This window comes from Sus scrofa, chromosome 10 (assembly GCF_000003025.6).
Source record: "Sus scrofa isolate TJ Tabasco breed Duroc chromosome 10, Sscrofa11.1, whole genome shotgun sequence".
Taxonomy (NCBI): Eukaryota; Metazoa; Chordata; class Mammalia; order Artiodactyla; family Suidae; genus Sus; species Sus scrofa.
Window position 1 is genome coordinate 45,269,436 of NC_010452.4, and position 12,534 is coordinate 45,281,969.

The window sequence follows — 12,534 nt, forward strand, 5'->3', positions numbered from 1 at the left end:
AACAGAGTCTTCGCTGAAAAATATCCAGAAACAACGCTGTTAATACACTCTCAGATTCGGGCCCTTAGAACAATGCTGTGGATCGAATGGAAGATAAATAGAAAACTGGCAAATCAAGGGGACACATAACCAGGAGGAAGGAGGGGTTTGCCTGTTGGCCCTGGCAAAGAACATGTAACCAGCGTCTGATGCATTTCCTTAAGAGTCAGTGTGTTTGCAAATTGCTCCGTTGCATCGTAGCAGAATCTAATCTGAGTCATAAAGAGCTGACTAGCAAACATAGTTGGATGAATTCCCCCAGTACTCCTGAAATATAACAGAGCAAGGAACAGTATAATGAAAAATAACGGAAAGAGTAGCTCGGGGCTTAACTTATGATCAGTGTTCATTACAACAAATGACACTCTCACTGCAGAGTTACCATAAAGATTATTGGGTCTTACGTAATGCCGTTCCCCTCGGAATAGATTCCAGAACAGCTTAGCCTGTGAATGGGAGGGTGGAAGGTGTGCTCACTACCCTTCTGCATTATTCCGATTGGTGCTGGGGAACCGCCCGTTCAGGACCCTGGACAGAGCAAAAGTAACAGCTCTCTTCCCCAATGAGGCCCCTCCATGCTCCTCTCTGTCACTGACGAACGTGGTTATGGGTGATATTCGATGAAGACCAGGCTTAGAAAGTGACTAGACTTGTTGGTAGTTTTATATCCAAGGCCCCCACTTGATGTTCTCTGCCACTCGCTGTTTTTTTCCAGGCGTACATATTATAATGTTTAAGAAAATACCTCTTTGGAAAGAATCTGTGTTTTGTGCACAACTTGGGACACGCGACCATAAGACATTTTGTGGCTTAAACCGAGTTCACAGCGGACATGCCCATTTCAAAGCTCATTGTGTGCAAAAAAAAAAACCCTTGCTGATTAAGCTTGTGTTTGGGACCTGCTAACACTGTATGTTATTTGATCCTCCTAACAACCCTATGAAATAGGTACCATTGTTATTATTCATCTCCTTTTCTAGATGTAAAGCATGCTCAGAGAGGTTAAGTAAGTTCTCCAAGGTTACCCAGCTGCCAGTTACTATAGACGAACCTCAGAACTGGGTCTGACAGTTGGCCAGACATTTTAACTTCTACTGAGTGTAGAGAGATTCTCTCCCCAACCCCCTGCTTCTCTCTCTCCCTCTCTGTCTCTCTCTCAAAGCAGGCTGGATTTTTGAAACTGGACAGATCAAGCTTAAATCTTTACTTTCCCATTTGTTAAGCAATCTTGCAAAAATGACCTGACCTCTCTTAACAGTAGTCGTAATAATAATAAAAAAAAACATTCATGTTTAATGTGTGGCCAGACCCAGTGATAGGCTTTTTACATGACTTCCTTATCCACTGCTCACAGTTGTGGTCAGTGTTGGTCAAGTTATAATTCCCATTTTACAGATTGAAAAAACTGAGGCTTAGGGCAGCCCAGGCTGCATGGCCAAGAAGTCTGTCAGAACCCTCAGGTTCAGCTGGTACCCAAGGGTGGTACCAGCTTTGCTCCTTGTGGGCACTTTCAAAGTCAACTCTGTAAAGTGTCTCCCGTAACAGAGGCTCATTGTCAATAAAAGCCAAGAGGCAAAAGTGGCAGCCCTCAGTGACATGAGAGACACAAGCTAAGCAAGGGGACCCAGAGGGGTAGCAGGTGAGGGGCCATGTCATTGCAGAGAAAGAAGCAATGATATCTGGGAACAAGTCACCAGCCATCAAAAGGATCATGACACCCTTTGTGGGATCGCAGGAGTAGACACGCCTTTGGATCCTACTCGTTCTTTAGTTTTCGGTTTCCTGAGCTTTTGGAAAAAGTGCCTCGACAAAGAATCGAGAAGGTAATGATGCCGTTAGCCCTGCTGTAGCAGCAGGTTTAACAAGCGTCCCCTCTGTCTTTTAAGCACACCGCGCTCTCCTTTATAAAAGCCTGATTTGCTGCCCCCCCTGGTGGAGGACTGCAGTGAGCGTCCATAGATCTCTGTGCAGCCCACCCCCGGACCCCCCGGTCCACAGGTTAGCGATGGACTTTGGGGGGATGGAGCAGGATGAACTGTCATTTGCAGCAATGTAAATGGACCTAGAAATGATCCTACTAAGTGAAGTAAGTCAGAGAAAGACAAATAGGACATGAGATCACTAAGACATGGAATCTAATAGAAAATAGAACCCAACAAAACAGAAACAGACTCAAAGATTTCAAAAGCAAGCTTATGTTTATCAGAGGGGAAATGCGGGGGTGGGGGGATAAATTAGGAGGCTGGGATTAATATATTCACACTAGAATAGAATAGATGGGTGACAGGGACCTGCCATACAGCACGGGGGCATTACCTCAGTGCTATGTAGTAACCTACGTGGGAAAAGAATCTGAAAAGGAATGGATATATGTGTATGTACGATTGACTTTGCTGTACATGAGAAATTAATGCAACTTTGGAAGTCAACTGTACTCCAATAATTTTTGAAAAAATAATACGTGTATATGTACAAGGAGCATAGCTGGGTGAGGAAGTCTGGCTTGCCTGGGAAATGGCAAAACTCATGCACACACAGCATCTGCGCCCCCTTGAGCCCCTCCTAAGGAGGGCCTGGCAGTGCCCTCTGGCCAGCTGCCAGCTCAGCTTCACGGGCTCTTAAAGCTGTTCTTATGTTTTCTTGCTCTGGGGAAAGAAGGATTAGCTCTACTTTTCTCCAACCAAGAATTGTTTGTGGGCTTCAGGAATTCTATGCTTTGGCTTGAACACCTCACCAGGCTCTTACTCCGAACGTCTACAAGCAGTTAAACATGTTGGAAGACATTCTCGGTAAGTTGGATTGCTTTTTAAAAAATATTTTATATGTATAGGAATTCCCATGGTGATGCAACTAGAATGGCAGCGTCTCTGCAGTGTCAGGATGCAAGTTCGATCCCCAGCCCAGCTCAGTGGGCTAAAGGATCTGGTGTTGCTGCAGCTGTGGAGTAGGTTGAAACTGCCGCTCAGATCTGATCCCTGGCCTGGAAACTCCATATGCTGCAAGGTGCCAAAAAAGAAAAAAAAGAAAAAGTGTATTTATATAATTTCATATACCTTTCAAAACCATGCTTCCTTTTTCTAAAGCATCAAAAGTCAAGAGCTCCCTTGTGGCGCACCAGGTTAAGTATCTGGGTTGGGTCACTGCAGCGGCCCGGGTCTCTGCCGTGGCATGGGTTCAGTCCCTGGCTTGGGGACTTCCGCATGCCATGGGTGCAGCCAAAAAGAAAAGAAAAAATTAACAAGTGCCAAGAAAGGGTCCATCAGCTTTAAAAATGCCTTTCCCCTCAGCACAGGAAGATGGCTCAATTTTACCAGTTTCAGACATTCTCTGTCCATCTTGTGCAGCCTGGTAACCAACAATAATGTGTGACACTTGAGCTCTTGAACTAGAGCATGTCTGGTTGGGATGTGTAATGAACATTTTCACATCCTCATCAGGTTTCAAAAACACTCAGTACCCTCCCCAAGTCATTAAATTTATGTGATACACTTACTAAGTCATTTATCTTTGGATTAAGGCTAAAATAGATCATTAATCAGAGTTATATTGATGACATGGTGAAATGATCAGATTTTAGATGTATGGGGTTAAGTTACATGTATGACCAACACTGATTGCATCTATTTCTTTGTACTTTTTTAACGAGGCTCCTCAAAAATTTAGTTCCCTCTCTGGCTCTCCTATGTTGGACAAAACGGTTCTGGGGATACATGAAAATACAGAATAGGTCTCCACAAATTGGAGCACTAATATGTGTTTTAAAATAAGACTTTAAAAATAGCTTCCTGAAATATTTATGAAAGGACAAAATTAACTCATAGGTATTCGGTAGACTGATGAAGAGGGTCTTTTTTTTTTTTTTTGTCTTTTTGCTATTTCTTTGGGCCGCTCCCATGGCACATGGAGGTTCCCAGGCTAGGGGTTGAATCAGAGCTGTCTGTAGCTGCCAGCCTATGCCAGAGCCACAGCAACGCTGGATCCGAGCCGCGTCTGCAACCTACACCACAGCTCATGGCAACGCCGGATCCTTAACCCACTGAGCAAGGGCAGGGACCGAACCCTCAACCTCATGGTTCCTAGTCGGATTCGTTAACCACTGCGCCACGATGGGAACTCCGGAAGAGGGTCTTATCTTACTGTTCTGGGGGAAAATACGTTGGGCAGAAATCTTCCTGATTCATTAACTATTCACTGGGAAGTATTTTTTCCATGAGAACATCAGCAAGTGCGCATTATCCGTTACAGAACGTGGTTTGTTAATATTTGAAATAACCATTGTGCGGGCATTTCCTTTGTGATTTTTCACCCCAGTGTCACCACTTTGTGATCTTGCATCCCAGTGTCACCATGGGGCCAGATCATGACTACAGCTATTTGATGTGCCGGCCAACCTCGGCTTGGTTCCAGACCCTGCGGTAAAACGAATATTGCAATAAAATGAGCCCCACGAAGTGTTTGGTTTCCGGTGTATATAAAAGTTATGTTTTCATTAGAAAGTGCGCAAGAGTATGATGTCTTTAAGAAAAAGGTACATTCCCTCATTTAAAAATTATGCTGGTGAAAAAACGGCACTGAGCCACTGGCTCCATGCACGGTGGCCACAGACCTTCCATGCGTAAGAGAGGCAATTTCTTCGAAGCGCAGCAAGACGGGGGTCCGCTGTACTGGAAACTGGGACGAAAGAGCAGCCCCAGGCGGGGATTCCACAGAAACTCGGGGCCTCTGGCATCCCCACCTCATGCTCCATTTCCGCCTCACTTCCAGCGTCTGTGTTTAGAGCTAGCACCTTCCAGGAGTGTTTGGTGGGTGAGATTCCTAGATGGAACACTCGCGATTCTTGGAGGAAAAGGTCTGTTGTGACACGTTCCAGCTCTTCGCTCTCCACCCACGGCCACAATTGTGCCAAGTCTAGAGACCTGTTGGGGGCCTCAGACAACTAAAGCTGGTGCCCCGAGGGGGAGGCATAGCCTCTCCTTGCATTCCTGGGATCCCCCTCCCCAACCCAGACTGATGGCTCACGCACCGGGTCCTCCAATAGATCGTTTTTAGCATCAAGCGTAAACCACAGACACTTTAATATTGAACCTTTTTGTACTTGAAGACCCTGCATGTCTCCGAGACGCTTAAGCATCTGATTAAAACTTGGAGACATTGGATCTTTTATATTAAATCTGCTGACTCTATCAGGGCTAGCAGTATTTTTTTTTTTTTTAAAGACTTCTTTCCTTTTTGGAGTATGTTTTTTACACAAAACTCAGAGACATGAAAGTGAAACTAAAGGAAGGTTGGGATGCAGAGGCTCTTCTGCTCTCGAGCTCTCCTGGATGTTTTTCTTCATTATGCTCTTGATAGTTGCTGGGCTTATTCCCAGGTAGTACTTTATATCTTGGTCCCAGAAGTCTGGCTCCTCCCTTGTCTCCAGCCTCTCTTTACTCCTGGCCAAGGGTTGAAATATCGGGATCAGGAATAGAGAGAAAGCACAAATCACCTTGATGCACCATGTTCCGGGGATCATGGCTTTGGCACTTCGGAGAGAGCCCAGCTCCCATGAGAGAATTCAGCTTTGCTGGGGACACGGCAAGAGGTGGTGACTCGAATTTACCTGTAGTTGCTGCTTTCTGATGTCCACCTGGGGAGACCCTCATGGCCAAAGCGCTGTGTGGGGATGTCCACCTGTAGATTTTGATGCCTAAGGTGATTTTTTGGTAATCTCTTTGCTGTGTAAGTGGAATATAACTTTCTAAAGTCCGTGGACTGGAAGGAGAGGCAGATAACATGGTCTCAGGTCTCAAACCATCATCTAACATAAACATAGGAGGAAGCTTAGAGATTTGAGGTTTCCTTTAACGTGATTTTGCTCGAGGGTCAGTGACTTAATATAAGCAAAGTACTCTATAGGTTTCATATATAAAATGGGCAAGTGCTGTTCAGATGCTGAGCTCCGCCCAGGTTGAAGTCCTTGCCCAGAAGGCTAGATCTGAGTAGGTTTGGAGAGTTCCTGTTGTGGCTCCGCAGGTTAAGAACCCAACCAGTATCCATGAGGATGCGGGTTCAGTCCCTGGCCTCGCTCAGTGGGTTAAGGATCTGTCATTTTCATGAGTTGTGGCATGGGTTGCAGGTGCATCTCGGATCTGGCCTTGCTGTGGTTGTGGCGTGGGTCACTGCTGCAGTTCCGATTCAACCCCTGGACCAGGAACATCCATGTGCTGCAGGTGCGGCACTAAAAAAAAGTTCTGGGTGCATCCTGATTGAACATCCAGTGTACAAGGTGAGGTGGGGGGGCAGGCTGCATGCTAGATGGGTACTCCCCCGTTTACATCCCCATGTCCCATTTTCTGTCTTGGGAAACAGAGGTAATCCAGTCAGTGGATGAATTCCAAAGCCTTCTGAATCCTAATTGGATATTATCTGCCATGCACTCTAGAACCCGTAAGGCTAGTACTTAAATTTAAAGAGATGTCTAAATATCATATGATATTGCTTATGTGTGAAATCTTTTTAAAAAATGACCAAAAGAACTTATTTACAAAACAGAAACAAACTCACAGACATAGAAAACAACCTCATGGTTACCAAAGTGGAGGGGAGATGGGGAGAGACGGATCGGGGCTTTGGGGTTGGCATACGCACGCTGTTCATTATGGTTGGATGGTCAGCGGAAACCTGCTGTAGAGCACAGGGCACTCTACCCAGTATTCTGTGATACCCTGTGTGGGAATGGATGCGTGTCTATGTGTAACTGATTCACTTGGCCGTACAGCAGAAATTAACACATTGCAAGTAGACTATACTTCAGTAAAATAAAAACAACAACAACAACAACAAAAAAAAAACATAAAGAGATGTCTAGCTTCCCACTGACCTGGCCATGAGTTACCTGCCATGGTCAAATCATCCAATTACCTGTGCCGAGAGAAACTGAGATGGAGGGGCAACCATAGGAGCAGAGAGTCCAAATTAATAGCCACAACGAGGGAGAGGAGGGGGAGAATAATAATACTTCCATGTATGCCTTATGCCTTATCTGCAAAACAAAAGAAAGAAAAGGTAGACGCTTCTGTCTTTAGACATGGCAGTAACTGGTTCTGTGACATGGGCTTCGTATTTGTACCATCATTTGTCTCCAGAGCCACAGGACAGATGTGCACACCTCCACGGCATCTTCTATCCATGAGCTATTGCTTAAGGCTTAGATGAGTTAGGGCAGAAAATGTGGAAATGTGCATGTGTGGCCAGTGCTACCTGAGTTTGGCTGTCAAGACCCCTGGCTTTGTAACTTAAGAGGTCATGAACGCTGAGCTGTTCGTGAGGGAACCACGTGTGACTGGAAAAGCTACTACCTGCCCATGGTAGTAAACATTCCTTCTGATTTGTAATTTGTTCAAATGGAAGGGAGGAAACCTTAGTGTTTTTATAATGTCCAGTTGAGCTTCATTCTCTCTTATATACTATTCCTAGATTCAGCTAGTTCTCACTAATATCAAATGATGGTCACTATTCGGTAAAAATCCGCTCTACCATAAAAGAACTTAATGGAAACCCCTGGTCATCGTACTTGGAAAGAGAACTTCCAGAGTTCCCACTGTGGTTCAGTGGGATCAGCGGCATCTCTGGAACCTGGGATGCAAGTTCCATCCCTGGCCTTTCATAGTGGGTTAAGAATCCAGCGTGGCTGCAGCTGCAGTGAAGGTTGCAACTGTGGCTCGGATCTGATCCCTGGCCCAGGAACTTCCATATGCTGCAGGGTGACCAAAACACCCCCCAAAACACCCAGAGAGAGTGAAAATTTCCACCAGAGAACAATGGGCTAGACTCCCAAACAGCTTCACAAAACAGCACCGTGGTGCATTTACTGCTTCCTCCTGTCTTATCCTGAGCGTTTCAGCCTCAGAAGCCCTACAGAAACTGGGAAAAACTTAAGACACTTATGTAGGCACCAGAATTTTATAACAGAAGATAACTGCCCCTAAAGACTAGAAGACTTGCCTTGGCCAGCTCAGCACGTATTCTTTTCAGTGGACAGCTCTCTGTGGGAATCATGGCTGTGGTCGCCCTTGATGACTGTGGAGTTGAGGACGTTAGGAAATATTCCTTGATGAAGACATTCTTTCAGTCTACCCGTAAATGGACTACTGGAGAAGCAAAAGGATTAAGACAGTCCCAGCTTCAGAGACACTAATGACCCAGCTGGAAAGACACCCACGTAGTTGGCTACTTTTTGTACATCTTAGGAAGTGCAGTGATGTATGCTTTCATTCATTCACTCAACAAACGCTCACTGTGCGCCCATGGCGTACCAGTCACAGAGGATGCTTGAGAAGGCAGGCGAGGTTCCTGCTAAGGGAGGTGGGAAATAAGTCATCAAATAAACAAAATAATGCTGTGGTAACAGTTGGTGTGAAGGGAATGAATGTGGTTAAAGAGGGGCGATGCGGGCCATGGAGACCTCTCTAAGGAACTCTGGTTTGAAGTAGACAAGAGTGATGTGTCACTCGGATTCTTGAATTGCAAGAAACAAAGCTAAAAAGCATGGCAATTATTTGGATTACTTTCTATTACTAATAGTGCAGCAGTGCAGTGGACTTCAGGCATGGCATGATATAGGGTTCAGTTCCGTTGGATCCCATTCCTCTCCATCTTCCAGTTCTGCTTTGTCTCCTGCTTTCTTTCCTTCCAGGCAGGCTCTCTCCACAAATGTCACTATGGCCACCAGCAGATATGGACTTCTAATTCAACTCAAACAGAAAGGGAAGGGAAGGACCTTTCTTCCCTACAGTGGAAGCCAAGGTCCTAGGTCTTCCTCTGTTTGGCACAGGTTGACCATGGGCTCCCATACCAACCAGTCTCTGCACCCAGAGTAAAGGGAGGGAGAGGTTCGAGACTGAGTTGTTTGGGCACCAGAGCTGGGACAACTCAGCCATTCACATCAAAGATGCTTCAATCTCCGTGTCCATTCCCTCACCTGCAACATGGGGATGGTGAGAGGGCCTGTCTCAGACCTGGAGGAGACCATTCCAGACCGAGTGAATAGCAAGCAAGTGCAACACCTCTTGGGCAGGAGCCTGATGCGTTTGCCCATGTGCTGGAGATGAAGAACGTGGAGGGCAGTGGCAGAAGAGGGGAGCGAGCTGGCCGCAAGCTGGACCAGGCAGGCTCAGCTTAGCCTCCGGAAGATTGGGGTGGCACCATGTTTGTTTTCTCTGCTTCCACTTGGAGCCACAGCCCTGCCAGGGCATCCACAGAATTCCCAGCCTTTTTCCGGAGGTGCTTAGATGCCCACTGCCAGCATCTACCCACTGTTTGAATTGCTGACCCACACCATCACTCTCTCTCTCTCTTTTTTTTTGTCTTTTTAGGGCTGCGCCTGCGGCATGTGGAAGTTCCCAGGCTAGGGGTCTAATTAGAGCTGTAGCTGCCAGGCTATGCCACAGCCACAGCAACGTGAGAGCTGAGCCGAGTCTGCAACCTACACCACAGCTCATGGCAACGCCGGATCCTTAACCCACTGAGTGAGGCCAGGGCTTGAACCCACAACCTCATGGTTCCTCGTCAGATTCGTTTCCACTGTGCCATGACGGGAACTCCTGACACCATCACTCTCTTGATGGACCTGCTCTCTCTCCAGCCTTGTTAATGCCCTTGCTTGACTCCCAGTCAAGTCTTAACTGGTCTGAGCTGTGCTGGTGTTATTGGGGATAAGATTCCATGTTTATGCTTTGGTTCGTTTTGTATGGATATTATCATTTAACATGTATTAGGGCAGGCTTACCCCCCCCCTTTTCAAGTTTTATTGAAGTAGAGTTAATTTACAAGATTGCGATCATTTCTGCTGTGCCACAAAGTGACCCAGTCATACAGATACACATACCCATTCTCTCCCAGATAAATTCAAGTTTTTAGGTAGCGCCTCACTCTTGCCTTGATGCTCCCATCTCTCCAGCCACGTCTGTATTGGCAGGACATGAACTTGAAAGTGGGTTGTATGATCTAGACAAAAGCAATAACTTCTGCTTCTATAGTATTAACATCTAGCTGTCCTTGTTAAGGGATCTCCAAGATAATGACTGTTCAACTTTTGAGAGCCAGATTCGGGTTAGTGAATTTTAATAGTAGTGACGTCTCAAGAATCCATTTTGAAGGGGTTAAGGGCACCTGTAGAAATAATTTCTCACTTCCTTCCTTTGATAAATAGGTTTGTGTGTCTGTGTGTGTATTATGAACCCAGGGACACACATACGGTTGGATGTCTCTCCTTCACTCTCCAAGTGTTATGTCCCCAGATCATTCTTTTCATAAAAAATAGTCTCCGGCACCCCATGTAGTAGCTTGTTTAGGAAACTTACCACTGCCCTTTGCCTTGTTTGCTTTGCTTTTTAGTTTATTTTAGAAATTGCAACATTTAGCACTTTGTGGTTTAATTTAAAAGGATTACCTCTTCTCTTAAATGCTTAAGCAGGGAGGCAAGTTGCCGTATTGATTTTTCTCTGCATGTATCCTGTGAAAGCTGTATTTGCTCCGTCCCCTGGGAACCTACCCCCTGAAGTGCCTGCTTGCTGGTGACAGCTCAGACCTCTGATACATAACCAAAGACCTTGCCTAATATCCTTGCAACTGCTTGGGGAATTTTTATTAAGTAAAAGCATCATTAGAGTAGACAGGATGATGAAGTTTAATGAGCATCTTTTGTGCTCAAGATTGTTAGTTTTGCTCCGCCAGAATCCTCATTTCTCCCCTCCAGTGGGGCAGATAGCGAGTGTAGAATGCACGGGGTATTTGAAAATCTGCCTTGGATTTTACTTTTATTTTTGTAAGATAAATACAAAACTTATTATCTGTTCCAAGCCAGCTACAGATTCCTTTTGGCTCTTAGTATGGATGCTATTTGCACATGTACATTGATTTTTTTTTTTTTTTATTAAGTACACTGTGTGTTGGGGACTGAGAACAGTGAGGGTTTTAAGGGAGGCAGATGTAAAAGACACACCCTGGTGTTGGTGCCTTTCATGGAACTATCTCTTGGAGATTTGATCTCAAAAAAAATCATTGCCTTTTGAATTAATGAGACTTCTCAGGGGAATATGGTAACGGCGAAAATTTTTTGTTCTTTAAGACTCAGCACTTTATGTGCTAAGGTTCTGTCACCAGCCCCTGAGAGTTGTTAGATAGGATAAATAAAGATATTGCACATGCTTATTAATAATCTAGGCTTCACACTTTGTCCACAGATTTATTTGTGGAGATGGTAAATTTAGCATCCCACCATAAGATTACAGATTAGAGACAAAATCATTTCTCTCCAGTATTGTCACTGGCCATATACTTAGATGCTTCCAATTGGTTCTTTTCTTGGTCTCTATAAGGACTTTCCATGGAAACACCCAAAACAGCAGGAGGGAGACATATGACATGAGCAAATGACTTAGAAACAGCATATTGGACCTCTCATATACCTGGCATTCTGAAACATAATATTTACGTAGCACACAATGTGCTCCCTGCCCTGCCTTGAGTGCGTAGAAGACAAAAGAAGGGAAATCTGCAGCCCCCGCCCTCACGAAAATGCTAGGCTTCCAGAATCGCTGAAGATGGCAGGCAAGATAACTTAGTGCCTCAAGAGTCTGAACTTGGAGTGATTGCCTGGGTTTGATCTGGGCCTTTGGCTAAGCCTCAGTTTCCTTCCTTGAAAGGTGAAGACAGGGAGTTCCCATTGTGGCTCAGCAGGTTAAGAACCTGACTAGTGTCCATGAGGATGCGGGTTCAAATCCCGACCCTGCACAGAAGGTCAAGGATCCAGCGTGGCCACAAGCTGTCGTGTAGGTTGCAGATGTGGCTTGGATCTGGCATTGCTGTGGCCGTGGCGTAGCCTGGGAACGTCCATATGCTGCAGGTGCAGCCCTAGAAAGGAAAGAAGGAAGGAAGAGAAAACTAGACATTCTCTGGTGGCTCAGCAGGTTAAGGATCTTGCATTTTCACTGCTGTGGTGCGGGTACAGCCAAAAAAAAAAAAAAAAAAAAAAAACCCTTGTATATTTGAAAAGTAAAGATAATAAAAGTCCCTACCTCCTTGGGTGGTAGTGACAGTGAAGGCTGATGGAATGGTAGCTGTCTTTCCAGCGTGTCCTTATCAAGGTGCTGTCGTGGCACTTGGAAATAACAGCCACGAGCAGAAATCACTCTTTTTGTATTAGCAAAGGCTTTGTGATGCAATCCTGATGGACCCCAAAGTATTTTGTGAAGGCAGACATGGGGCAGAGACAGCTGTGAAAAGCCTAAAAATGGGGATGCGATCTGAGTTGCCGAAAGGTTGGAGGCAGGCATTCCAGGCACTGGTAACCCAGAGGAGGGAAAAACTGAGACTGGAAGGAATCCTGGCTGGCAGGAAAGGCAAATCCCAGGCCTTGGCTGGATGTAGCCTGTTAGAGATGTTGCAGATCAGCTGCAAGGTAGACAGTGTACAGATGGTCCCATTTTCCAGTGAAGGTAACCGACGTTCTGG

At 45.5% G+C, this 12,534-nt stretch overlaps 1 protein-coding gene across 4 annotated transcripts in view; it reads left to right on the top strand.

Annotated features, from left to right (window-relative positions):
• The window catches only part of RSU1 (Ras suppressor protein 1), a 413,060-nt gene that overhangs the window by 190,422 nt on the left and 210,104 nt on the right, over positions 1-12,534 (top strand). The window contains exon 9 of one of the 4 annotated variants that reach the window (XM_021064829.1): positions 2,744-2,761. The exons of the other annotated variants lie outside the window; for them this stretch is intronic. Within the exon in view, the coding sequence (XP_020920488.1) occupies position 2,744 (1 nt within the window). The 3' untranslated portion in view covers positions 2,745-2,761. Of the gene's footprint in view, positions 1-2,743; positions 2,762-12,534 lie in introns of those variants that run through there. 4 annotated transcript variants of the gene reach the window in all.